The 27,887-nt window shown below is 43.4% G+C and overlaps 1 protein-coding gene across 1 annotated transcript in view; it reads right to left on the reverse strand.

The window, feature by feature from the left end:
* The window catches only part of LOC126334998 (uncharacterized), a 78,900-nt gene that overhangs the window by 15,500 nt on the left and 35,513 nt on the right, over positions 1 to 27,887 (reverse strand). Inside the window, exons 4-5 of the mRNA XM_049997816.1 lie at positions 22,475 to 22,602; positions 9,406 to 9,581 (exon numbers count right to left, since the gene is read on the reverse strand). Of these exons, the coding sequence (XP_049853773.1) occupies positions 9,406 to 9,581; positions 22,475 to 22,602 (304 nt within the window). The remainder of the gene's footprint in view (positions 1 to 9,405; positions 9,582 to 22,474; positions 22,603 to 27,887) is intronic.

Below are 27,887 nucleotides of genomic sequence, written 5' to 3' on the forward strand. Positions count from 1 at the left end.
TTAAAATTTCAAATGTGTTTGCGATAACTGAGCATTATGCTTTTTAGGGGGGGGGGGGGTGGCGAAATCTCCATCGAATAGCTACATTAAAACAAAAAATTACAATAATAACTAAAAAAAGTCTCAATACTCCCATTTGGCTTCTCCCGTGGGCTTACATTAAACATGACTTTTGTTTCTTCTAAGAATTGCATCCAATCTGTCGTTTCCTCCGAGTTCTCTTCGTACAGTGAGACAATTAATTCACTTTCTGTCATGCTAACTGGAACGTCATGCACTATCATGTCCGGCCCACGTTTCCTAGATGGCTCGCATATTTAGCTTAGAATTTTATTTCAGGTTCCTGAGTTCCTCCTCTATTTCTAATTGCTTGTCAACGAGCGAGCCAAAGGACTGTCTTGCTTTTGTTTTCTTCTAAGGTTAGTATTCTCTTTTTCTAATTGTTCTATGCGCCCAGTCAGTTTTTCGTGCGACATTGCGTAATGTGTGAGTTTGTATTTCGAATATAGTACTTTTGCGACAGTAACCTCTGTGGTTGTGCGTAATTACTCATCAGTGTGGCGTAGCATGTCCTCAAGTTCGTCCGACTATACATTACTTGTTTCTGAGCGATCGGAGGTTTTTGTGAAGTGCTTTGTTGCAATCTCTCTGTCAGTTTTTGCCTCGCCCGTGTTACACAATGTGCAGATGACATACTTGGGCCCTGCTGTCCCGGTACTCACGCATACACACAGACGCCGTCGTTGCTGACGTCTGTGCTGTGTCCGCAGTCGTCGATGTCATACGCTGTTCAAAAAATGGCTCTTAGCACTATGGGACTTAACTTCTGAGGTCATCAGTCCCTTGAAACTTAGAACTACTTAAACCTAACTAACCTAAGGACAGCACACACATCCATGCCCCAGGCATGCTACCGTCGCGGTCACGCGGTTCCAGACTGTAGCGCCTAGAACCGCTAGGCCACCCCGTCCGGCTCATACGCTGTCTCTGCCGACGAAGACGATGTTCCCCGGTAACCTGCGGTGCGACAGCTGGGGGCGGTGGCGCAGTCTGTGTACGCAGTAAGAGTACGCGACGGGGCCAGGGGCGCGGAGAGCGACAATTAGACGCAGACGAATACGCGAAGAGTGTCTCGTACTATCCCAGTAGCGTGCGCTCGGGCTGCAGTCACTCACAGTGAAAGTGATGCCACTACACGCAATCGCAAACAGAACGCAAACGTTACTGGGTTGCGTTTTCCACAGGAAATACGTAATACAAACGGAGTGGACAATAACCCACTATCTACACGGCGGCCGTCTTGCCCGTCAGTGATGATACAATATTGATTACAACAGTCAATTGAAGAGCACATGCGTTAGTGCACAGAGTGGCAAGTCAACAGAAGACGTAATAAATTCTCGCCAGAAGGAGCTGAAGTGTCCAGATATACACATGCCTGGGTGACCACTATAATGGAAAACAACTGTCGACAATGTCCACAGAAAGGCTGCCCCCAGGGGTCAGTTCGCGATCCATAGTTTTGGCTAATTGCGCTAGAGCCATCACTACAACGTCACATGACTGCAGTAAATAAGTGGATTGCTAGAATTTTGAGACAGCCTACTGTAAACGGTGACACTACAGCTATAGAAGATATGCGTAATCCTGCATGCTCGAATAGAAAGAACAAATGAAAGCTCCGTTGCCGCCGTTGCACCTCTGCGACTCGTCATACAACTCCGGTTTTCGACTTTTCGCAGACATTGAACCGACCGTAATCATCGCAACTTACGCTAGCAGATCAGGCCCTTCACCAGCAGTCAAACAGTATGTGCAGATAGCCTTCTCAGTATCGGAACCCTATAGGGGCCCGAATTGTGATTTGGGTAATATTGTATTTGCGGTGAGTTGGTTAAGAAGGCGACTGCATATTATCTTTTCTAAAATTTTTGAGATTGCAGGCAAAACAATATCTCCCTATAATGTACAGTGAACCAACAATCCATGCGCAATAAGCATTCCAGATGTGGAATAGGGAAATAATAACCCAGATGTGGAGTACCAATTGGTTTCCTCAAAAACAACATTATTCTGCTACAAACACAGTTTAATCACCTTTACACTGAATGCTTTGTCTGAGCATCTACTTTATTACCCTAACAGTCTCCCGTGCCACTACCAATGTTTGTCCGAGTCATCCTATATCATTTCCGCGCTCACATTGGCCAACTCCACCTCTTTTTATTGATTCTGAGGTGTATGTCCACAGCAGTTCCCCTGCAGAACTTAGCTAGGGGTGTCAGGTGACCTCCTTCCCTTCAGGAGGCCTAATCCGCTTCCGTAAGACACCCATCTCCAAATTGACTCCTCTGACAACCTACTCTGATACTTAACTGCAGGAGCCCTTGATTATATTGAAACCGATCATGACTCAACAGTCAGTTCTAATCTGCACTCCATACCTTCAAACCTACGCCACAATAGCCCGCACAAAATAATCCAAGAACACCAGTACAAAATCTTGGCTGCCTCCTCTATCCGTACTCATACCAGAGGCAACCTTGTCACCGCCTACACCACGAAAATGCCTCCAACACTACGTCCTTCCCATCTATCCACTTGGCTTCTCCTCATCCCACTTGCTCTTGAAACATTCACAGAATCCTGCAAGTCCTGCAGCTCCTTCGTCCGGATCTTTTGTAAGTAGGCTGTTTAGGTTTTTATGTTGGTGACGTCACGTAGCGCTCTGTATTAAAATCGCTGACTGCGCTGTGTGCAGTCTATGGCTGGTTGGACCCATTGTTGGATTATTCGCTACTGTAGTGTTGGGCAGTTGGATGTGAACAGCCCTTAGCGTTGGGCAGTTGGAGGTTAGACGCCAGCAGTGATGGATGTGGGGAGAGAGATGCCAGGTTTTTGAGATGTTAATATGAGCGGACGATCTGGATGTGTGTCCGTCAGAAAAAGGAAATTTGTCAAAATAGATGTCTTGATTTATACATAAATTATGACTTTTGAACACTATTAAGATAAATACATTGTTTGTTCACTATCAAAGTTTTTCATATGTTAACTATACGCCTATCAGTAGTTAGTGCCTGTAGTAGTTAGAATTTTTATTTAGCTGGCAGCATTGGGGCTCGCTGTATTCCAGTAGTTCGAGTAATGAATATTTTGGTGAGGTAAGTGATTCATGGAGGGTATAGGTTATTGTTAGTCAGGGCCGTGCTTTTGTAGGGATTATTAAAAGTCAGATTGCTTTGCGCTAAAATATTGTGTGCTAAAATATTGTGTGTCAGTTTAGAAATGATCAGAATAAGTAAAGAGAAAACTGTCTGAGTACGTTCAGCTTTACTAAGCTGTTTCTGTATCAAATAACGTAGAAGTTTAAAATTTCAAATGTGTTTGCGATAACTGAGAATTATGCTGTTTAAGCGGGGGGGGGGGGGGGGGGGGGCGGTGCGGAAATCTACATCGAATAGCTACATTAAAACAAAAAATTACAATAATAACTAAAAAAGTCTCAATACTCCCATTTGGACATCTGGCGCACAAACATCTATTTGTGCGAATTTCAGAAGGCACACACTACTGGGATTATGCTATGCGGTATTGGTAGATCAGAAAATTTTATAATTTTTAATTCTAGACGATACTACTAGAACACTATACTACACAGCACTACACCACATTTTTGTACCTGGTATTAGGAACCAGCTGGATTTCTCATTCTGGATAGTTAAACCCCGGCGCACTGGTGTGCAATTGAGGAATCACAGGGAATTTGACATCCAAGGTGTAGATTGGGAGATGGCTATCACGCTCTCAGAAATTCCTTCCCGGTACTCCGCGAAGCTCGTCTGCTCACTGCTTCCAAAAAATGGTTCAAAATGGCTCTGAGCACTATGGGACTTCTGAGGTCATCAGTCCCCTAGAACTTAGAACTAGTTAAACCTAACTAACCTAAGGACATCACACTCATCCATGCCCGAGGCAGGATTCGAACCTGCGGCTGTAGCGAAGCGCGGTTCCAGACTGTAGCGCCTAGAACCGCTCGGCCACCTCGGCCGGCTCACTGCTTCCAGAAGGTTGTTGTAGGTGGGTGTTCTGCCGTGGTGAGTCTCGTTAAGGTGACGTATGGCCTGTTGCTGGTTGCCTCCCACCCATGTAGGCTTGCAGTTCATAAGCTGATATCTTCACTGCCAGCGAGATCAGTTTGTGCCACAGTTGCCCATTCCTTATTATGGTATGGACTGATGGACTGTTACATTTTCATATTTGTAACATCTTCTCTAACGGCACACTCCCAGACGATGTGATCCGAGTTAGTGATTGCTCCACATTCACAAGTGTCTGTTGTACACTATTGTATTTTTAATAAGTAGTTAGGTTACGGGCAATGTCCCGACAGGTAGCGTATAGCCCCATCGGTCGGAAGAAAGTATGTTATTCTTGATCTTTCTTTTATGTTAGGAAGTGACAGGTAGATTCTCCTCCATGTTTCTGCCCTGTCCCAGCTTTCATGCTGTCTTCTGTCAGTGAATGTTTTTGTTTCCTTTCTCGATACCCCCTCCCCCCTTGTGCCCAGTGTCTCCTTATCACTCTCTCGCTTTTTGAGCAAATACTTTGCACCTCCCTTCCTTATTCCTAGGTCGACAGGTAGCAAGGCTAATATCACCGGCAGCGCGTCAGTCAGTGTTGTTCTACACGCGCCTCTCAAGCTAGTTCAGTAATGGCTCTGTGCCAACATCCCAGAACGTTGGACCACAAACAGAGCCCTGGGGGCAACCTTTGGCGATGTCTTTCGCAATTTTGTTTGCAGAGTATTCTAAGTGCACCTGTCTGTCTGTGCAATAACCTTGTAAACTGTGATAGGAACACCTTGAACAATTCATCGGTTTAAGTCTTTTGAACAGGGCAGGCCCACAAAAAACGCCCCAGCAATATCAATCATGATGCCTATAGCATACTTGTCGTTTGAGGTGTTCACAATATCCATTGCCTGATTTATCGTATGCTCGGTGTATGTCTCTTCCTTGCAACCGTACTGCAGGGGCTCATGCCTAGTAACTGTCTGCAGCCCCTCGGACGGCGGCACATAAGCTTTTTTTGTGCTTTGGATAGAGAATTTACCAATAAGCCGGCCTGTAAGATTTCGGTTCTCTTGGGTCTTTGTCTTCTCCTCGTTTTTAGTACAATGACATTAAAGATTTTCCACACTATTGCCACACGATCCTGCAAAAGACATTCGTTTGGTAACACTATTTTATATGGTACAATGTGGCCCACGAGCTGATGCAACACTTTTTCCAGTATTCTGTCAGGTCCTGCTGCTTTGTTCTTCTTCTTTAACTTCATTATTGCCAGTCTCACTTCATCCTGGGCAAATGGAATCACAGCACTGCTGTTCACTTGCTGCTCTAATAATTCAGGACAAAAATTCTGATGGAACTCTGTGTCTTCCATCGTTCTGTCATCCGGCAACAAATCTCTGAGTAGGTACTGCGGTGATGTTTTCCAATCTGTCGTCATCAGGCTGTCGGATCTTCTCAGGGTTGATTATACAGCGGGTGATCAAACCTTATTTGTTGGAAGTTCGTATGGAAAACCCCAAACATCTAGTACCATTTGGTCCTTAATATACGCCTCCTGTTTTTCTACTCTTGTTTGGTGTAGTAGTTCTTTATATTATTTGTCCCTTCGATAGAGAATCAGCCAGTTGCTCGGCCACCATTGACCAGACGTTTTCAATTGGAGAGAGATCTGGAGAATGTGCTGGCCAGGGCGGCAGTCGAACATTTTCTGTATACAGAAAGGCCCGTACAGGGCCTGCAACACGTGGTCGTACATTATCCTGCTGAAATGTGGGGTTTCGCAGGGATCGGATGAAGGGTAGAGCCACGGGTCGTAACACATCTGAAATGTAACGTCTACTGTTCAAAGTGCTGCCAATGCGAACAAGAGGTGACCGAGACGTGTAACCAATGGCATCCCAAACCATCACGCCGGGGGATACGCCAATATGGCGGTGACGAATACACGCTTCCAATGTGCGTTCACCGCTATGTCGCCAAACTCAGATGCAACCATCATGATGCTGTAAACAGAACCTGGATTCATCCGAAAAAATGACGTTTTGCCATTCGTGCACTCACGTTCGTCGTTGAGAACACAATCGCAGGCGTTCCTGTCTGTGATGCAGCGTCAAGGGTAACCGCAGCCATGATCTCCAAGCTGATAGTCCATACTGCTGCAAACATCGTCGAACTGTTCGTGCAGATGGTTGTTGCCTTGCAAACGTCCCCATCTGTTGACTCAGGGATCTAGACATGGCTGCACGATCCTTTACAGCCATGGGGATAAGACTCCTGTCATCTCGACTACTAGTGATACGAGACCGTTGGAATCCAGCACGATGTTCCGTATTACCCTCCTCAACCCACCGATTCCATATTCTGCTAACAGTCATTGGATCTCGCCCAGGGCGAGCAGCGATTTCGTGATACGATAAACCGCAATCGCGGTAGGCTACAATCCGACCTTTATCAAAGTCGGAAACGTGATGGTACGCATTTCTCCTCTTTACACGAGGTGTCACAACAACGTTTCACCTGGCAACGCAGGTCAACTGCTGTTTGTGTATGAGAAACCGGTTGGCAACTTTCTTCGTGTCAGCATGTTGTAAGTGTCGCCACCGGTGCCAACCGTGTGTGAATGCTCTGAAAAGCTAATCATTTGCATATCACAGCATCTTCGTCCTGTCGGTTAAATTTCGCGTTTGTAACACGTCCTATTCGTCGTGTAGCAATTTTAATGGCCAGTAGTGTAAAATGTTCCTAAGGCGGTCACCACGTGTTCGTCACAGAATCAATGTATCTTTGTCACCGTTATGTCTTTATTGGCACCACAATCACGGCCATTCGATGTTGACCAGATGTTATGATCTATGCTGTAACGGGCATGCGAGGTAATGGCTCCTGAATACATAGTATGTGTGGGTCCAACTGCTCTAATACTTTCCCGAGTTCCTCAGGCACCATGGCACTGCGCATCTCATTTATATGGCCGATTTTAATCATTTGTCTCTGTTCAATTGGCGCTGGTGTGCGATCTGACGGTAAGTGAATGCTACGGGAATCTAGTGAGCACATAGCTACGGGGCCATCGCAACGTGTAATCATATACAATTTGGCCATGTGTCACCACTAATTGCCTGTACAGATGCTCAGTGTGAAGTGCCTTCTGTCTCCTCTTAAAAGACGAAGTCCAGTAGAGTTTGCAGTTCCTTCGTATCTGTAGGCAAGTTGTTGACACTTAGCTGAATGTGATCAATCTCATCCAAGACAGCAAAATTTATGGAACAGCCTTCACGATGACTGTGCCTAACCAGATGTCTTGTTGCTATCGTTAATATATGCATATGCTCTAATTTAGTTGATCTCATTGCTTTTTCACACATTTCGGAAACAGGTCGCAGGGCGGGCCATAAATTTCTTCCATCACTGTTTCTACCCTTTTCGAGTTAACATCTGTAATTTTTATGATATGTGTATCCTCATAAAGTGCTGGGTGCTATCAGACTTCCCTACCACAACGTGTTGCATGCTCTCACATCTTGCATTTATGCACTTTTTCTGAATTTAATAGTATGTAGTTCTTGAAGTACTCCTTGTCTAGAGGTAGACATGCTATCCGTTCCTTGTTTTCATTTCTTCTCAGCCATTTCCAGAAACTCCCCTCCTTTTCTCCATTAATCTTCCTGATGACATTTTCATTGTCCATCTCGTCATGGCCCTTGCCTAGATGGTGAGTCACGTTTCGGTTTGTGTCGCTATGTCTCTTCTCGCTCTGCCCTTCACATTCGACCAATATATTTTAGCCCTTTCTGCATCTCGCTTCCTTTTCGATGGAGGTTTCCGTCGTTCACAAACATGTCAGGTAACTTTATAATCCGTTTGATCAGTGGGCTCCATAGCTTTTTTCCTAGATACCATTTCACCTTCTTGGACTGGCGAAGTCATATTTCCTGCGTCTGTATTTACTCTGTGGTTTCCTGTGATGCTCGCCAGTGAATTACGCAGTGGTACAGAACCCATATTTGGTTCTTTGAATATCCCGCTGCAAGAACATATGGTACGCCGCACTTTCTTTACTTCGTTGGCTTTCTTCCTTTTCGCATATGGAATGGTATTTTTACAGTTCTTTTCTAGATGGTCACACTCTCCACAGTGGAAGCATGTCTGTTTGTTTTCCTTATATTACTTTACAATATGCCGGTAGCCGTGGCAGTTATAGCATTGGTTAATTGAAACGTAGTTCTTCACAATGGTTGATCGAAACCCGTTGTATACTCGTTTCTGCGTAAATAATTGTGGTCTGACTTTTGCATTTACCTTCAGTGCATAATTTACTGTCAGCTACTCCCGTGGGCCTACTTTAAATATGACTTTTGTTTCTTCTAAGAATTGCATCCTATCTGTCGTTTCCTCCGAGTTCTCTTCGTACAGTGGGACAATTAATCCACTTTCTGTCATGCTAACTGGGACGTCATGCACTATCATGTCCGGCCCACGTTTCCTAGATGGCTCACATATTTAGCTTAGAATTTTATTTCAGGTTCCTGAGTTCCTCCTCTATTTCTAATTGCCAGTCAACGAGCGAGAGAAAGGACTGTCTTGCTTTTGTTTTCTTCTAAGGTTAGTATTCTCTTTTTCCAATTGTTCTATGCGCCCAGTCAGTTTTTCGTGCGACATTTCGTAATGTGTGAGTTTGTATTTCGCCGACATCTTCCCATTTTTTGTTTAATCTTAATGGGTGCTTTGTTTCTCCGTCTACTGAGATTAACATGACCTACTGAGTCTCTCCCTCGCCCTACTGGTGCCATTATCTAGGCTGTGTATGGTGTTACACGGTATTAGCGGAATTTCACCTGGGCATGACTAATTTTCTTTGCCACGTGCTCCTAGTCTCGTACGGATGTACTGTGGTGACGAAATACTCAGTTATCGTGTTCAGGTACCACAGGTGTTCCCAAGTTGTTATTGTTCCCATGAATTATGTAAACTTAGCTGCCACCCCACAACAACGATATCTGATAGTCAAAGTAGGAAAACCGTGCATTATAATGGTATGTTGTGTTGATTTGCTGTGCTCATCTGCCGCCTAGTATGTAGTCCTTTTTCAGACAAAAAACAAACCCAAAAACTGAAGACCAAACGGATTCCTAAAGATTTGTTGATGACTAAATCCTGTAACCATCTCATTCACTGTTGTCCGTCAGTCACATTTCTTTACCCCGTCCTGAATTAAATTACCTTAGTGGCATGTATAGCTGTAAAGATTACGCTCCAGGGAAAAAAGTGCAAGAAATATTCACGAATTATGGTAAGTTCCAGAAAGGTTTGAATGTACATTGTTTTGTACCTTATTAAATACTCCTCAGTTCCGTTCTTGTCTTCGTCTATCGTGTATGTCGGTATCTGCTCCAACACGGAATGCATGTCATGTACCCAATCCTTTAATTTCCTGTCTAGCATGTCCCTCACAAGTTCCATGTCCTTAATCCATCCATCGAGTCGCTGAAGAGTGGTGTGGTTACCCTGTGACACACAGAAAATAGTTCAAATTACTTGCACTATATTCAGAAGCTGCAGTCATCATAACGTACATGTAATTTTATTATATAACATTTAAATTATTGCTGGTGTATGACGATCCATTCAGTTTTGTGCAGCCATTACAAGATTAATGCAAAGTAAGTTTCTAGCAATATCTTATCAGCCACACAGAATCCTCAACCTGCAGATTCAGAAAAGGAAACTACAGCTAGAGTAAAGACATTTAAATGTATGAATGCATGTCCTATCGGCAGTGTGATTGAATAAAATGTTCAAGGGCTACTAGAAGCGTCACGTTCCTACTTGTATAGACACACGTCACGGTTGGGATTCCGTGATTTTATTCAGAGATATGAACGATTTTCAAAATGAGATCGTTGATTATTGCATCAAAACCTTACTCGTTACCAGTGAAGTGAGAAACATGTACACATATTGTGACAATATTCATACGTAATGGTGGACAACAAGCACTCCATACCAGAAAGAGTTCCTCAGTTAATTTTGCCCATATTAAATGTCAGTTAGATTCAAATTTTGTAGCGTTTTCCTGTTGTCTTGCTGCTCACTTTTCCTGAACATTTACGATTGTTGTTGGATGTCTGGCGTGTATCATCTATTCCTTAATATGTCTGGAGTCTTGCAGATTTGGAGTCATAAAGAAAAGTTTATGGATTTAAGAGTTTCAGATGTGAAAAAATGAGCCCGTCCCAGTTGTCCTAACAGAGGAGCAAAATCAGAGATCTGTTGAATGGACTAAGATAACCAGTATGTACGGCGAAGGTTTATCACAGAAAAGGTTATCGTAAAGAGCGCCAAGAGAAGTGTTGTAGGACCACTCTCGTTCTCTACATACGTGAACGATGTAAGTGGCAGGGTGAGCAGGAATCTGTGACGGTTTGCTGATGACGCTGTAGTCTACGAGAAAGTGTCGTCACTGAGTGACTGTAGGAAGAGGCACGATTACTTGGACAGAATTTCTGTTTGGTGTGATGATTAGTGGGCTGCTTCAAATACAGAAAAATGTAAGCTAATAGAGATGTGTAACATAAACAATCCAGTAATGTTCGAATAAGTGTCTGTAGTGTGCTGATCGACACAGTTAAATCGGTTAAATACGTAAGCGGAGCGTCGCAGGGCGACGTCAAATGGAACGAGCACATAAAGGGTGTCGCACGGAAGACGAATGGTCGACTTCGGTTTATTGACAGAATTTTAAGTAACTGTAGATGATCGCACATTCAACACTTCTGAGACCAATTTTTGAGTACTGCTCGATAGGACTTCCGTTAATTGGGAGAATTTTAAGCAAATGTAGGTGACCACACATTCAGCTCTAGTGAGACCCATTCTTGAGTACTACTCTGTAGTCTGAGATCCTCTCAGAGTCGGATTAAAGAAGAGGATCGAATCAGTTTCGAGGCGTCCTGTTAGAGTTGTTATCGGTAGGTTCGATCAGCACGAGACTATTATGGATATACTCCGTGAATTCAAGACGATACGTTCTTTTCGAGAAACACGACTGAGTAACTTTAAAGAACACATTTACGACTGACTGCAGATTGTTTCTACTGTAACTAACTTCCATCTTATTTAATGACGGAAAAGGTAACATAAGAGAAATTAGGGTTCGTGCATAGGCACACAGACAGTGTATTCTCTCTCGCCCCATTTTCTCTTGTTCCATTTGTGAGCGGAACAGGAAAGAGAATGCCTAGCAATGATACGAGATACCCTCCACCACTCACCATAGTGTGGCCTGCGGAGTGTGTATGTAAATGTAACTGTGGAGCAGAACATGTATTCTTTATAAGTTAACCCAAACTGCGTGTTCTCTGTTACTGTCACGGGACATGGGGCGACCAAACTTCGGCTGTAGCCACTCTTCCTCGGCTGCTGGTCGCACAGCATACTTGGTAGTGGTGCGCGTTGTGGAGTCTGCCGGCGGGTGTCAAATTAGACACTGAGGCGTCCTTTGGTGCTTCAGTGGGGAGAGGAGTTTCAGTGGGAGGCGAACTGATCCGGTTTCAGTTCCTCTTCCAATCAGAATTTCAACTTGTTAAAAATGTCCACATACGGCACTAAGAAGATAACGTTCTTGGAAAAGTTATTGGACAGCTACTCTGTGAAGTATGTAGATCAAATAGCGCGAAGGAGCCCCACAGTATTCAGTTTGAGAATGAGGATTCAGAAGAGATTCATCTACCAAAGATAACGTAAGCTACTGTGAACAAATACAATGATGGCAATGGGAAGTGTAGCACCATAAGGGACAAGTCCGACACTTTGTGGAGATGTTCATCACACAAGGGGGAATTAAACAATTAAACTTTCGTTCCATGTATAACTGACGGCCATCATCAACGTCAATATGAGTCGTGACACCCACGGACGTAAACAACCTGTTCGTTCGTTGCAACATGATGGCAATATCCTCTGAGGTTTATCTTGTGCAAGTTTTTGCTGTACCACAAACTAATGCTATGTCAGCTGAAGAGCCGGCCACGGTCTCCGAGTGCTTCTAGGTGCTTCAGTCCGAAGCCGCGCGACTGCTACGGTCGCAGGTTCCAATCCTTCCTCGGGCACGGGTGTGTGTGATGCCCTTAGGTTAGTTAGGTTTAAGTAGTTATAAGTTCTAGGGGACTGATGACTTCAGATGTTAAGTCCCATAGTGCTCAGAGCCATTTTAACTATTTTTTTGTCAGCGGGAGAAGGTTGCTGGTTTGAAATTACATTTCCTCCAATTCCACCCCTGACAAGCTTCATGGGTGACACGTCAGAGGCCCGTGAAAACCTGCCAAGGATTGTACATTGGTCAAGGTATTTATAGTATTAACTAGAGTGTGGGAACTTGCAAAATCCAGTTCGAATATCCTAATTGGGACCGTGGTCATGGATGTTAGAGAAATGTAGGGTCCCCCTGAATAGGTCAGGCGTGCACTACACGCCGGAAGCGGCTACGAGGGTAGCGGAGTACGTGTGGAGTGCACATGGGGTTTTTTTAGGTTAGAGAATTCCCTCCCTAGGCCCGACAAGACGCCTCCTGAGACGCGGCAAGGCAGGAGTAGGCAAAATGCAACAGGGAATAAAAATATTAATGTGCTGATAGTAAACTGCAGGAGCGTCTATAGAAAGGTCCCAGAACTGCTCTCATTAATAAACGGTCACAACGCCCATATAGTACTAGGGATAGAAAGTTGGCTGAAACCACATGTAAACAGTAATGAAATCCTAAACTCAGATTGAAATGTATACCGCAGAGACAGGTTGGACAGTGAAGCGGGAGGCGTGTTTATAGCGATAAGAAGTGCAATAGTATCGAAGGAAATTGACGGAGATTCGAATTGTGAAATGATTTGGGTGAAGGTCACGGTTAAAGCAGGCTCAGACATGGTAATTGGATGCCTCTATTGGCCCCCTGGCTCAGCAGCTGTTGTGGCTCAGCACCTGAAGAATAATTTGGAAAATATTTCGAGTAGATTTCCCCACCATGTTAAAGTTCTGGGTGGAGATTTTAATTTGCCGGATATAGACTGGGAGACTCAAACGTTCATAACGGGTGGCAGGGACAAAGAAACCAGTGAAATATTTTTAAGTGCTTTATCTGAAAACTACCTTGAGCAGTTAAGCAGAGAACCGACTCGTGGCGATGACATATTAGACCTTCTGGTGACGAACAGACCCAAACTATTTGAATCAGTTAATGCAGAACAGGGAATTAGCGATCATAAAGCGGTTACTGCATCGATTATTTCAGCCGTAAATAGAAATATTAAAAAAGGTAGGAAGATTTTTCTGTTTAGCAAAAGTGACAAAAAGCAGATTACAGAGTACCTGACGGCTCAACACAAAAGTTTTGTCTCAAGTACAGATAGTGTTGAGGATCAGTTCAAAACCATCGTACAATATGCGTTAGACGAGTATGTGCCAAGCAAGGTCGTGGGAAAGAGCCACCGTGGTACAACAACCGAGTTAGAAAACTGCTGCGGAAGCAAAGGGAACTTCACAGCAAACATAAACATAGCCAAAGCCTTGCAGACAAACAAAAATTACGCGAAGCGAAATGTAGTGTGAGGAGGGCTTTGCGAGAGGCTTTCAATGAATTCGAAAGTACAGTTCTATGTACTGACTTGGCAGAAAATCCTAATAAATTTTGGTCCTATGTCAAAGCGGTAGGTGGATCAAAACAAAATGTCCAGACACTCTGTGACCAAAATGGTACTGAAACAGAGGATGACAGACTAAAGGCCGAAATACTAAATGTCTTCTTCCAAAGCTGTTTCACAGAGGAAGACTGCACTGTGCTTCCTTCTCTAGATTGTCGGACAGTTGACAAAATGGTAGATATCGAAATAGACGACAGACGGATAGAGAAACAATTAAAATCGCTCAAAAGAGGAAAGGCCGCTGGTCCTGATGGGATACCAGTTCGATTTTACACAGAGTACGCGAAGGAACTTGCCCCCCTTCTTGCAGCGGTGTACCGTAGGTCTTTAGAAAAGCGAAGCGTTCCAAAGGATTGGAAAAGGGCACAGGTCATCCCCGTTTTCAAGAAGGGACGTCGAACAGATGTGCAGAACTATAGAGCTATATCTCTAACGTCGATCAGTTGTAGAATTTTGGAACACCTATTATGTTCGAGTACAATGTCTTTTCTGGAGACTAGAAATCTACTCAGTAGGAATCAGCATGGGTTTCGAAAAAGACGGTCGTGTGAAACCCAGCTCGCGCTATTCGTCCACGAGACTCAGAGGGCCTTAGACACGGGTTCACAGGTAGATGCCGTGTTTCTTGACTTCCGCAAGGCGTTTGACACAGTTCCCCACAGTCGTTTAATGAACAAAGTAAGAGCATACGGACTATCAGATCAATTGTGTGATTGGATTGAGGAGTTCCTAGATAACAGAACGCAGCATGTCATTCTCAATGGAGAGAAGTCTTCCGAAGTAAGAATGATTTCAGGTGTGCCGCGGGGGAGTGTCATAGGACCGTTGCTATTCACAATATACATAAATGACCTAGTGGATGACATCGGAAGTTCACTGAGGCTTTTTGCAGATGATGCTGTGGTGTATCGAGAAGTTGCAACAATGGAAAATTGTACTGAAATGCAGGAGGATCTGCAGCGAATTGACGCATGGTGCAGGAAATGGCAATTGAATCTCAATGTAGACAAGTGTAATGTGATGCGAATACATAGAAAGATAGGTCCCTTATCATTTAGCTACAAAATAGCAGGTCAGCAACCGGAAGCAGTTAATTCCATAAATTATCTGTGAGTACGCATTAGGAGTGATTTAAAATGGAATGATCATATAAAGTTGATCGTCGGTAAAGCAGATGCCAGACTGAGATTCATTGGAAGAATCCTAAGGAAATGCAATCCGACAACAAAGGAAGTAGGTTACAGTACGCTTGTTCGCCCACTGCTTGAATACTGCTCAGCAGTGTGGGATCCGCACCGGATGGGGTTGATAGAAGAGATAGAGAAGATCCAACGGAGAGCAGCGCGCTTCGTTACAGGATCATTTAGTAATCGCGAAAGCGTTACGGAGATGATAGATAAACTCCAGTGGAAGACTCTGCAGGAGAGACGCTCAGTAGCTCGGTACGGGCTTTTGTTAAAGTTTCGAGAACATACCTTTATCGAAGAGTCAAGCAGTATATTGCTCCCTCCTACGTATATCTCCCGAAGAGACCATGAGGATAAAATCAGAGAGATTAGAGCCCACACAGAAGCATACCGACAATCCTTCTTTCCACGTACAATACGAGACTGGAATAGAAGGGAGAACCGATAGAGGTACTCAGGGTACCCTCCGCCACACACCGTCAGGTGGCTTGCGGAGTATGGATGTAGATGTAGATGTAGACATAGCTAGATGAAGTCCGCCTTCTGTTATAACCTCAGCTCCAAATAATAACGGAATTTTTCCAATCTATGTCCTACTTTGATACAATTAATTACGTGACTGATATGCTACATACACATAAATATTTCAATTTGTTATCTAGAATAACTTTCACTGGCATTCGTTGTTCTGATTATTACTTTTAATATGCAGATTTTTTCAGTGAATGTAGTTTTATGAACATTATCTTAATGAAAAAATGATTGAAACCACCTGTGTCTAAAGGCGTAACATCTATGACACTTCAGATTTTCCAAGAATGTAACATGATATGCACATTGAAATACCATTGAAAGGTCACAAAAATGCCAACTAGCGAAATGTTATTAAACACACCAAAAAAAAGTTTTGCATCACCCCTGCTCCCAGAACTATTGAAGCTAGACGTTGGCTGCGGATATTGTATCATACACATAGTCCATTTGGCTGTTCAGAGATGTCACTAAACCCGCACAAAGATATAAACAAACCATGTATGGCTCAAATGGCTCTGAGCACTATGGGACTTAACTTCTGAGGCCATCAGTCCCCTAGAACTCAGAACTACTTAAACCTAACTAACCTAAAGACATCACACACATCCATGCCCGAGGCAGGGTTCGAACCTGCGACCGCAGCGGTCGCGCGGTCCCAGACTGTAGCGCCTAGAACCGCTCGGCCACCACGACCGGCAAACAACCATGTTTGATCAGTGCTTATAAGACGGAGGGGGTCCGACAACCGATCAGTTCCAGTCACTTTACCAGGAAGGAGGTAAACGGATCGTGTTGTCTGTAGTTCAACCATGCGTATACGGCCAATACCGCGGTTCGATCGCGTCCGCATTGTTATTTTGTGTCAGGAAGGGCTCTCAACAAGGGAAATGGCAGCGCTTCTCCGAGTGAACCAAAGCGATGGAGGAGATACAGAGAGACAGGAACTGTCGACGAAATGCGTTGCTCAGGTCGCCCAAGGGCTACTACTGCAGTGGATGACCGCTACCTACGGATTATGGCTAGGAGGAACCGTGACAGCAACGAAACCATGTTGAATAATGCTTTTCGTGCAGCCAGGACGTCGTGTTACGACTCAAACTGTGCGCAATAGCCTGCATGATGCGGAACTTCACTCCCGACGTCCATGGCGAGATCCATCTTTGCAACCACGATACAATGTAGCGGTACAGATGGGCCCCAACAACATGCCGAATGGACCGCTCAGGATTGGCATCACGTTCTCTTCACCGATTAATGTCGCATATGCCTTCAACAAGACAATTTTGCAGGATAACGACATTACTCGCCTAGAGTGGCCAGCGTGTTCTCCAGACATGAACCATATCGAACATGCCTACAATAGAATGAAAAGGGCTGTTTATGGGCGCCGTGAACCACCAACTACTCTGAGGGATCTAAGCCGAATCGCTGTTGAGGAGGGGGACAATCTGGACAAACAGTGCCTTAATTAATTTGTGGATAGTATGCCACAACGAATACAGGCAAGAATCAATGCAAGAGGACGTGCTACTGCGTTTTAGAGGTACCGGTGCGTACAGCAATATGGGCCACCACCTCTGTATGTCTCATTGTATGGTAATACAACATGCAGTGTGTGGTTTTCGTGAGCAATAGATAGGGCGGAAATGATGTTTATGTTGATCTCTACTCCAATTTTCTGTACAGGTTCCGAAACTCTCGGAACCGAAGTGATGCAAATCTTTTTTTGATATGCGTATAATGATTGTCATATTTGATGTCAATGTATAAACACAATTTTAGCTGAGAAAACTTTTTCGAATCCAAACTGTGGTATATTAAGTGTATTGTTAAATACTATTGAGAACAGTAATTTGTTGAATATTTTCGAAAAAGGTGTCAGTAAGAAAACTGGACAATAATCATTTAAGTCCTCTTTATACAGTTTGTTATTAACAGGTTTAAGAATTGCATATTTTAATCTGTCTGGTAGAATTCCCTTTGCCAGTGATCCATTACATATATCGCTGTGGATAATTGTTATTAAATTTGAACGACTGTCAGAATTCAGTTTGAAATTCCATCACCACGAAATGAACTTCTGGTTTTAGAATATTTATAATTCTGTAAATTTCAGTGAAGAATGTTGGTGCTACTTCTAGTTGCTCAGAGTTCTCTGGAGTAACATTTTTAATATATTCTTGCTGCTTCCACCAAACCATTCAATCCGATATTTGCTGCTATGTTTAAAATGTGATTATTTGAGCACTCACAACTTGTGCATTATCAGCCAAAACTTGTTATTTAGTTTAACTGTTAACGGCATCTTGTACACTGACTGGTTGTCATATCTCTCATTTGACAATATCCCATACAATTCTGAATTTATTATCTGCAGTATTAATTTCTGTCAGAACGTTCATGCTTCTTGACATTTTAACCCTGCCCTTGAACTTTTACAGTACTTATTGTAGTATCCAAGTAGTGCTACGTCTTGACTTATTCTGGCCTTCCTTCCTCCCTGAGATTTTAATTCCTTTTGTCATCCACAGCTCATTTTCCTCTTTAATAGATTTTCCGGATAATTCTGTAGTAAAGAAACTTTCAAATATCGACACAAGTTTTCTACGGAATAAAAGAATTTGCGTCAGCACCATTTTCTATATATACCTTATCCCATACCACCTCTTTTAACTTATTCTTAAAACAATGTATCCAGTCACTGCTTTTAAGAGCCTGCCTCAGGACTGTAAAGTACTACGTTGTTTATTACCATGAACTGTCTTCCATGATCAGCTAGTGCATTAATAGTTGGGTACACATTGATTGCTGCAGCCTGAGAAATATCTATAAAAATTTTATCAACTTGTGTCCTCAGATCTTGTTGCACACGAGGTTGAAACTGCCTACCAAAAATAGACTTAACATCCAAATAATGATTACAGTTCACTTTTTCTCTCCATCTTTTTATGAAATCTATGTTGCAATCTCCAACACTGCTAAGTGTTTCTTTCTGTCTGACTGGCAGCTCAATAATGCATATATAGATTTCGCATAAATAAGTGAAAGTTTCCTAGACTGATGTGGCTTGTTATAGTTACCAGAGAAGTATTCTGTGGTAACAACCCACAAGCATGTGCTTCTAGACTCTGATCTGCACGAAGAATACTCGTTTCAGTATTTTTGATTTGTGTCCTACTTTTAAATATGCTTCTTTTTCCGAGTTAACTACAAGAAAATGGTGCTATAAGATAAGTCCTGACATTTAACTTTTCCATTCCTGTGGTTATGTGGTGTTCAGAGGTGAACAGAACCTCTATCACTTCGGAATTTTTCACTTCTTGTAGACATACAAGAAGCTCGTCTATATTTTTTCCACTGTTCAGATGAAAAAAAATATTTTTCTGGAAATTGTTACATGTATTACGGTCCAGTTCTGTTGCAATTTCTGTGAATAATGTAAGTCCGTAACCTGAATCGAACCTAAAAAATGTGCCCCTCTGACTCCAGCGACCAAAGGTTTTTTTTTCTTCTACGCTTGCGGGCCCCTCTTAGCTTTCAGGAAGATGCTAAGCTAATCTTTCCTTCTCGCTCACATTTAGGAGCTGACAACGATTTTTGCATCCGTGTCTCCCAATTGCTTCGAAGGGCACAGCACAGATATTAGACATTGTTTGTCAAAAGCAATCCACTGAGTTCTATGCTTGCATGGGTAACAACCATGTTAACCCAGGGATAGTCATGGCGCTGTAAAACCTCCACAAATCCCACATGGGTGTGTGCTGTTGCTACTCCTGTTTCTCCAGGTCATCTTTAGTGTTATATTCCAAGTTACTAGGCAACCTGTCTCGTGTTGCTTCCACTAAAGTCAACACCTCTGCAATGTTCTTTGACCCAGCTGAGCTTGGTACTAGATACTATGAGGACTGTCACTTTGTGCTATACATCCAGCTTTTCCAGTATCATTTGGCCCTACAGCCCACCTCTAACTGCTATCTAGCTACTAGCAGCACCGTTTGACTTTTTTCTACCGATGTAGGAAGGTTGTTTCTGCGAGTCTGCTGCACTCTGTGTAGCTAAAAAAACCAGTTGAGGCTCTTCTCCTACTGTAGATAACAAGTAAATTTAATTGCTAACCGGAATCTGAAATGTGATTTCTGAGGTTTTCTCCGTTTGCCCGTTACTTGTCACTTTTTTCCAGCTCCAGTCATCTGTTTCCCTTAAACATAGGTGATTCGAAATACGTCATTTCTGATTGTGCCCGAAGGCACAAATCTTTTTTTACCCTACATTACCTACAACTCCATGGTAGAGCCTAATCTGACGCGTGAATGGTTTCCCCTTTACAATCACCCAAGTGAAACATAAACCCACAGTCCCCACAGTCCTGACCTGTTCGTACCATACTAACTAAACTGCGTCAACAGCCACATTTGCCACAAATCATGATACTTTTGCTCTACAACACACTTAAACTGTAATATAGGAATAATTAGTGAAACCTTATCTTCGAGTGGGTTGTGCAATTTGTTGGTAGATGTAAGATCACGAGAATGTAAACAACACACAGATATTCACTGAACGTAAGTTTTGAATCACAGAAGACATGAAACGACTGAAAACCGATAAAAGCACGACATGTTTGGCAACTGCATTAATCAGACACTGTTTGGAAATCTCGAGAACCACTGCAATGTATCCAAAACAACACGTAGCGCTCCTAAACTGCTGGTGTTTATGCCAGATCACTTGGAGTCAAACTCTCGTATCTGTCAGAAGAAACCGATAAAATTTTTGAAAAAAGAATTTCTTTCCCCAGAATCTTATCAGTTCACTGCAGGAGGAACCGCCGAATTTTCTTCACAAAAGAAGCAATTTGACCATGACACGACATTTTAGGGGTTCACACATTTCAAAGAAACACAAAAACTTACACTAACTCCGCTACTCATTATTATGTCATTTTCATTTTCGCGTATAGTAACGTTAGAAGTCAGGCGCAAATAATGCGCAGTGTAGCTACAACTGTCTTGAGACCAGCATTCGTCATTCGGCGTTTGTGGGGGAATCTCTGGTGGTAGCGTCCAAATATCACAGACGGAGGTATCAGAGGCAATGAAGGTGTGAGTTAGATCTGCAGGTGTGCGCAGAAATCGCAGTTATTAAGACGAATGCTCGGGAAAAGCGGGCTTGAATGCAGCGTGCATTTCCATTATTCTTAACATATTCGTTAAATGTTTTGTTTGGCGGCTGTAAGAGAACAGGATCTTTATCACTTACGAGCCTTTCGTGGAGGCTGTGGCAATGTGTCGTGTCGCACGTACGGTGACTGCAGTAGCAGGTCAGTAGATGAGGTCGGAAGCGTCAATACCTGGTCTCAGAGACGCAGGCTCTGGACACGTGAACGTTATGGTGGGAAGTAGTAAAGCCGTTATATCGAGCTGCCTATTAGTTCATATACAGACGTTAAGTTCAAGATGTAAACTGGGAACGTTGAGTAGAAGTAATTTTACGAGGCCGGGTGTCAACTTACACAATACAAATGGTTGCCAATCGTTGGCGTCCACACCGCCACCCGAAATAACGTATATCTACGATGGTTATAATCTGATCCGTAATGAATCAACTTTCGCTTCTCTGGAGTAAATGACTTCGGTTTCTGAACGGTATCCGCACGAATGAGAAAAACTGTCATGTGTGTTCTATCGCTTCAAGTGTAATAACGTCAATGGAATGCTGAAATTCCTTGTCAGATCTAGTTTTTAATTCCTTGTGGCAGTTAATTACGTGCGCCTGACGGCTAGTAGGGAGACCCTTTTTGCCGGGCGTGGTTAGTATGTAAGGTGTATTCTCTTGAAGGAACCGATTACCCTGAAATTTAGTGGACCGTATTATTGCAAGAAAATGGTGGGCTACCTAATATGGCGCAGAGCTAATCACAGGTATTCATTTTTTTCAGCAACTGATAACATTTGATAGTAGACATGTTTTGGCTTCTGCATGTAGGGGACCGTGTCTCGGATGTGTGTAAACTCCTGTATGCGTCAATTTTAATGGAATTCCTGTGGAAGCTGGTACATTTGTATGATTTACGTCTCCAAGTTTTACTTCCGGCATGCGACTTTTGAAGTGAAACTGCAACAGCCATAACACATTCAGAATTTCATAAGATGAGTGAAATCGCAGCTAAAGTTAGTAAGGAAGTTGACACATCCGGGTAACTACCATTTACGAAAAAAGATCCTTTTAGGAATTCTTTACTACCAATTTAAAGATTCCTCTTCTTTTTTCAAACGAGAATACTTCATAGCAGTAAAGAGTTGAATTGTTTGATATCAGTAGGACAGCTACCGGGAAGCAAATATGTTTCACGACTGTAGACCATTTCTTGGCAGCCGAAACAAAATGAGTGTTCCTAGAGTTGCCCTAGCAGCTCAATTTCCATTAAATTACAAATGCTGGTTAAAGCTACGATGACAACAATATTTTCTATGGCATCCATATCGGGGAGAAAGATTGTTCATATCATAGATCACTAAATACTTTAATTAAGCTGGCTATGTAATCTCTTACCCCCTTTCTACCCCACTCTCCCTTGGGTGCAACAGATTCCGAATAAACAAATTCGCAGACACTGAGATAAAATCATTGAATCTAGACCTACCTCCGGTAAACATGCAGGCAATAGGTTTATGTACATTAAGCAGAATGTCATACGAAGTTTGCTAAATCTTTAAAGGGGATAGTAAAATACGAAAAACCATACAGACGACTTTCTTCGCTGTACTTAACGTTCCGGGATTTTGCTCTACGCCCCACAAGGATTACAGACGTAGAGATAGGCCAGCGCTCGTGCAGGAACTGAACATTACAGTCGGAGAGGCAAAGCAAACGACAGTGTGAGGCAAATTAATCAGGAAACTGACCGCTTAACGAGAGGCAGTGTGTGTCACTTCTCGTCCGTGCTACACATAACACAGCTCAAATGAGGGGAAAAAACACCACTTACCATGTGTTCGAAAGCGAGTGGAACCACCAGTTGTGAGAGGTGCGTCGCACCGAGTGAGAACAGCTGCGCAGCGTCTCTCAAGTTGCTGGAGAGGAGTTCCCGGTGTGCAGCCATGATGTCTTCGAGTGCTGGACAAGAAGATGGACGATATACTAGTGTACTCCCCAACAGGTCAGATTTCTGTAGAAACACAATTTCACTTTCGGTCATTATCAGCTTACAGAGAGTACGAAAGCAGAATTTACGTTTAGAAACTAAATTTATACGCACTGTTAGAAATGGTAAGAATTACAGCATGGAAATCTTAACTTTACTAAGCTCCTATATCAGTACCATTACGCCTGTGGGATATGTTGATCGAATGCTTATCCATATGCGACCTTACTTTCATTATTTTCAGTACGGAGGGAAGGGACTCATACAGATGAAAAGTGGTGTGATGACATAGTGTGTGTCTGTTCATGGGCAGGTCTCAACACGGAACGTCCAGAGGACGAGCATGTTCAGCGTAACGCCATCTCCTTGAACTTGAGAACGGTCCAGTCTTCAAAAATGGCTCTGAGCACTATGGGACTTATCTTTTGAGGTCATCAGTCCCCTAGAACTTATAACTACTTAAACCTAACTTACCTAAAACATCACTCAGAGCCATGCCCGAGGCAGGATTCGAACCTGCGACCATAGCAGTCACGCAGTTCCAGACTGTAGCGCGTAGAACCAGTCGGCCACATTGCACAGATGTGTGACCGCAGAACCTGTCGTGACGAGATGGCCCCGTGGCGATAGAGTGGGGAAGAGACCGCGGCAGCAGGTCAGCGCAGGCTGGACTGAGATCCGGTGTCGCCGTGCGTCGCTCTCCGCTGACACCCCTCCTCAGGCAACAGAGACCGACGTGGTGTAGAGCCAGAGTAAATAGGGACACTGCCGGCCGCAGTGGCCGACCGGTTCTAGACGCTTCAGTCCGGAACCGCGCGACTGCTACGGTCGTAGGTTCGAATCCTGCCTCGAGCACGGATGTGTGTGATGTCCTTAGGTTAGTGAGGTTTAAGTAGTTCTAAGTTATAGGGGACTGATGACCTCAGATGTTAAGTCCCATAGTGCTCAGAGCCATTTTTGAACAGGGACACTGAGCGGCGTTCTCCTGTGTCCTACGCTGGATATAGCTTGTGTTTGTGGTGGTCCATACGAAACTGCTTCGTCCTGTTGAAAGACTCGGGAAGCGGTGGCGCTCAAGATACCTCTCCAACTGACAGAATCGTGATGTCGACAGCTATTGGATTTGACAACAGGAATGATTTTGAAATTGGTAAACGGAGGTTGCACGCTCGCCAGTACATGCCAAGTATTATAAACCCTGTGCTTCATGTGCGAGGTTCTAGTATACATATTCCAGCAGAATAGTGCACGACCTCTCCCATCATAAACAACTTGAGGAATCGGCGAGTGACCAGCGCGTCCCCTGATCTGTCATTCATACAATTTGTCTGGGCTGCTGTAGAAACAAGTATATCTTCATCCCGGCCTCCAGCCAGCAATCTTCGTGAATTGACAAGGCATGCGTTTCAAGATAGCGAGAAATTCTTCAAGACGACATTCACAGATCGTTTATGACGCTGGATGTCAGATCTGAATGAAATGAAAGCTTGATCATTTAATACCCGTTATACGACGAACTATTGAAAGTTTGAAAAATACCAGACGGGTGCCGCATGGTAACACTTCCAGTTTCAGTCACAGCGTCTCCACATAGCTGCACAGACGTCGCCTGTGACTCCTCCTTGCCGCTGACAATTTCAGCTCTTCTCTACACTCAGTTCTCTTGGTGTTGCTGATAGTCCATACTAAATCCGTTTTTAAAGGAACATGAACATGTCACGATTTTACCGGACTAAATACGAGGCTGCACACTATTTTTTTTTAAAAAAAAATACAGTTTTAATTCTGCATGTGTGGAAGATTTGCAGTGTGTAGATACATCCTTCCCGCGTTTTATCAAACATAGTTCAACCTGTTCTCGTGAGTGGCGCCGTCACAGCATGTCTTCAAGGTGGTTGCTACACTTGACGTTCGTCAGAAGCAACGTGCTGTCATAGAATTCCTGTGATGTGAAAATGAGACAGTGGGAAACATCCACAAGATGTTGGAAAAGGTGTATGGAGATGCTGCTGTCGACAGCAGTACAGTTACTTGGTGGGCAAGCAGGTTACATAATGAAAGCGGGCAGGGCAATACTGGGGATTTTCCTCGCAGCGGCAGGCTTCGTACTGCACACACTCCAGTCAATGTGCAGACAGTTAACGAATTGGTTACTGCTGACAGACGCATCACAGTGAACGAGTTGTCACGCTACGTTGGGATCGGGGAAGGAAGTGTTTGCAGAATACTGAAAGTGTTGGCGTTAAAAAAGGTTTGTGCCAGGTGGGTTCCCAGGATGTTGACAGTGGTTCACAAAGAAGTAAGGAAAACGGTATGCAGCGAACTTTTGAGTCAGTACGAGAATGGCTGAGATGAATTTCTTGGAAAAATTGTGACAGGTGATGAAACATGGCTCCATCATTTTTTACCAGAGACGAAGAGGCAATCAATGGAGTGGTATTATGCAAATTCACCCAAGGAAAATAATTCAAAACCACGTCTTCTGCTGGAAAAGTTATGGTTATGGTGTTTTTTCGATTTCGAAGGACTATTGCTTGTGGACATTGTGCCAAGTGGAACCACCATAAATTCTGATGCATATGTGAGGACACTGAAGAAACTTCAAGCTTGACTGAGTCGTGTTCCACCACATCGGCAAAAGCAGGATGTTTTGCTGTTGCACTACAATGCACGGCCACATGTCAGTCAAAAAGCCATGGAAGCGATCACAAAACTCGGATGGACAACACTGAAACACCCGCCATACAGTCCTCACCTGACTCCATGTGACTATCATCTCTTTGGGAAACTGAACGACTCTCTCCGTGGAACAAGGTTTGAAGATGATGACTCCCTTGTGCACACTGCCAAACAGTGGCTCCAACAGGTTGGCTCAGAATTTCACCGTGCGGGTATACAGGCGCTGGTTCCAAGATGGCGTAAGGTAGTTGAGAGGGAAGGAAATTATGTGGAGAACTGAAAATATTGTTCCTAAAATATGAATCTACACACTGTAAAACATGCAAACTTGTAGAATAAAAGATGGATTAAAAAAAGTAGTGTAGATTTCTTTTGGAGTGACCCTCGTATTTAATACTACAGTTTTTCATTATTATTGTTAGTATCATTACTTTATGTGCACATTGTAAATTCAAGATTAAGTAACATCCCTCAGTATTCCATGTTAGAATTAACAAGGGGACCAGGAAATTCTCACCTTCGTGGCTGAATGTAGGCGCGTTGGATAAAAAGTTAGTCACTCTTATGAGCCATCACGAAAATATCCTATCACACTATCTCTAGGCTTTCTTGATAATGAATTCGATTTTGAGAGGAAGATGGTCTATAAGATTCTTCACGTATGCTATATTCAACTAAGTCCCCCTATCAATAATCCCCATAAAACTAAAATTATCAGTTCCAAATACCACTAAAGGCTTCCCTATATAAACACTACCCCTCGTTCTTCTAACTACCTAGTTGGAGAGGCAGCAAGGTACCGTCTTGCCCTTGGTATGGCAAACTGTCCCTAAAGGGCGGAAGAATCAGTAGTTATCGACGGCCTGAGTGTGCAGAAGACAATGGAAACCACTGCATTAAAGACATCTAACATAATACGTAGAACATATCACGTATAACAGAAAAATCATCATGGTAACCTCTCCGTTGGTAAAATATTCCCGAAATGTGCCGGACATGCATCTCCCGGAGAGGACTGCCAAGGGAAAGGTGACGACGAGAAAAGGCCGGATAACCAACGAAACGAGTCTGAGCATGGAATAGCAAAAGTCTGTGTTAGCGAAGCTAGGGAATCTGAAATGGAAGTGTCAAAGCTCAGTCTAGATAATATATTGGGGTCCGCGAAGTGAAATGGAAATAAAATAAGGATTTATGCTCAGCAGAACGTAGGCTAATATCGACATCAGCACAAAATAACATTATAAAAGTAGAATTCGTCATGTATGCGAAGGTGGGGCAAAGAGTGAGTTTCGGTAAACAGCGGAGTGGTTGGATTACTGTCACTAGAATCGACAACAAACCAACCGCAACAACAACAGTTCAGGTATACATGCTGACGTCACAAGCAGGGGGCGAAGACAGGGAGTGTCTGAGGACACTGAACGTGGAATTTAGTGTATGAGAGAGGCGAAAATCTAGTGTTATGAGTGATAGTAGCGTGGTAGTAGGGCAAAGAATAGAAAACAGGGAAGAATATGGGCTTGACAGCAGCAATTTTTGTTTAGTCTTCTGCCTGCTTTGATGCGGCCCGCCACGAATTCCTCTCTGTGCCAGCCTCTTCATCTCAGAGTAGCACCGTCCTCAGTTATTTGCTGGATGTATTCCAATCTCTGTCTTCCTCTAAAGTTTCTGCGCTCTGTTGTCCCCTTTAGTACGATGTAAGCCATTCCCAGATGTCTTAACAGATGTCCTATCAGCCTGTTCCTTCTCCTTGTCAGTACATTCCACGTATTCCTTTCCTCTCCGTTAACGCGCAGAATCTCCTTATTCCTTACCTTATCAGTCCATCTAATTTTCAACACTCGTCTGTAGCACCACATATCGGATGCTTCGATTCTCTTCTGTTCCGGTTTTCTGACTACCGTGTTTCACTGTCAGGCGATGCTGTCCTCCAAACTTATGTTTTCAGGAAATTTCTTCCTCAAATTAAGGCCTACGTTCGAGAGTAGTAGACTTCTCTTGGACAGGAATGCCCTTGTTGCCATTGCTAGTCTGCTTATGATGTCTTCTTTGCCCTGGCCGTCATTGTTTATTTTGCTGCCTAGAAAGTAGAATTTCTTAACGCCATCTACTTCGTGACCATCAATCCCGATGTTAAATTTCTGTGTTCTCATTTCTGCTACTTCTCCTGACTTTCGTCTTTCTTCGATTTACTGTCAACCCATAATCTATTCATTTCATTCAACAGGTCATGCAAATCTTCTTTACTTTCCCTCAGGACCGCAATGTCATCAGCGAATTGTATCATTGAAATCCTTTCATCTTGAATTTTAATCCAAATCCTGAACCTTCCTTTTATTTCCATCATTGCTTCTTAGATACACTGATTGAACAGTATGGGCGAAAGAGTACATCCCTGTCTCACAGCTTTTTTAATCCGAGCGCTTCATTCTTCGTTGTCCACACTCACTATTCCCTCTTCGTTGTTGTACATATTGTATATTACCCGTCTCTCTCTCTCTCTCTCTCTATAGCTTATCCCTATTTTTCTCAGAATTTCGAACATATTTCACCATTTTACCACTGTCGAACGCTTTTT

This window comes from Schistocerca gregaria, chromosome 2 (genome assembly GCF_023897955.1).
Source record: "Schistocerca gregaria isolate iqSchGreg1 chromosome 2, iqSchGreg1.2, whole genome shotgun sequence".
NCBI classification, from domain to species: Eukaryota; Metazoa; Arthropoda; class Insecta; order Orthoptera; family Acrididae; genus Schistocerca; species Schistocerca gregaria.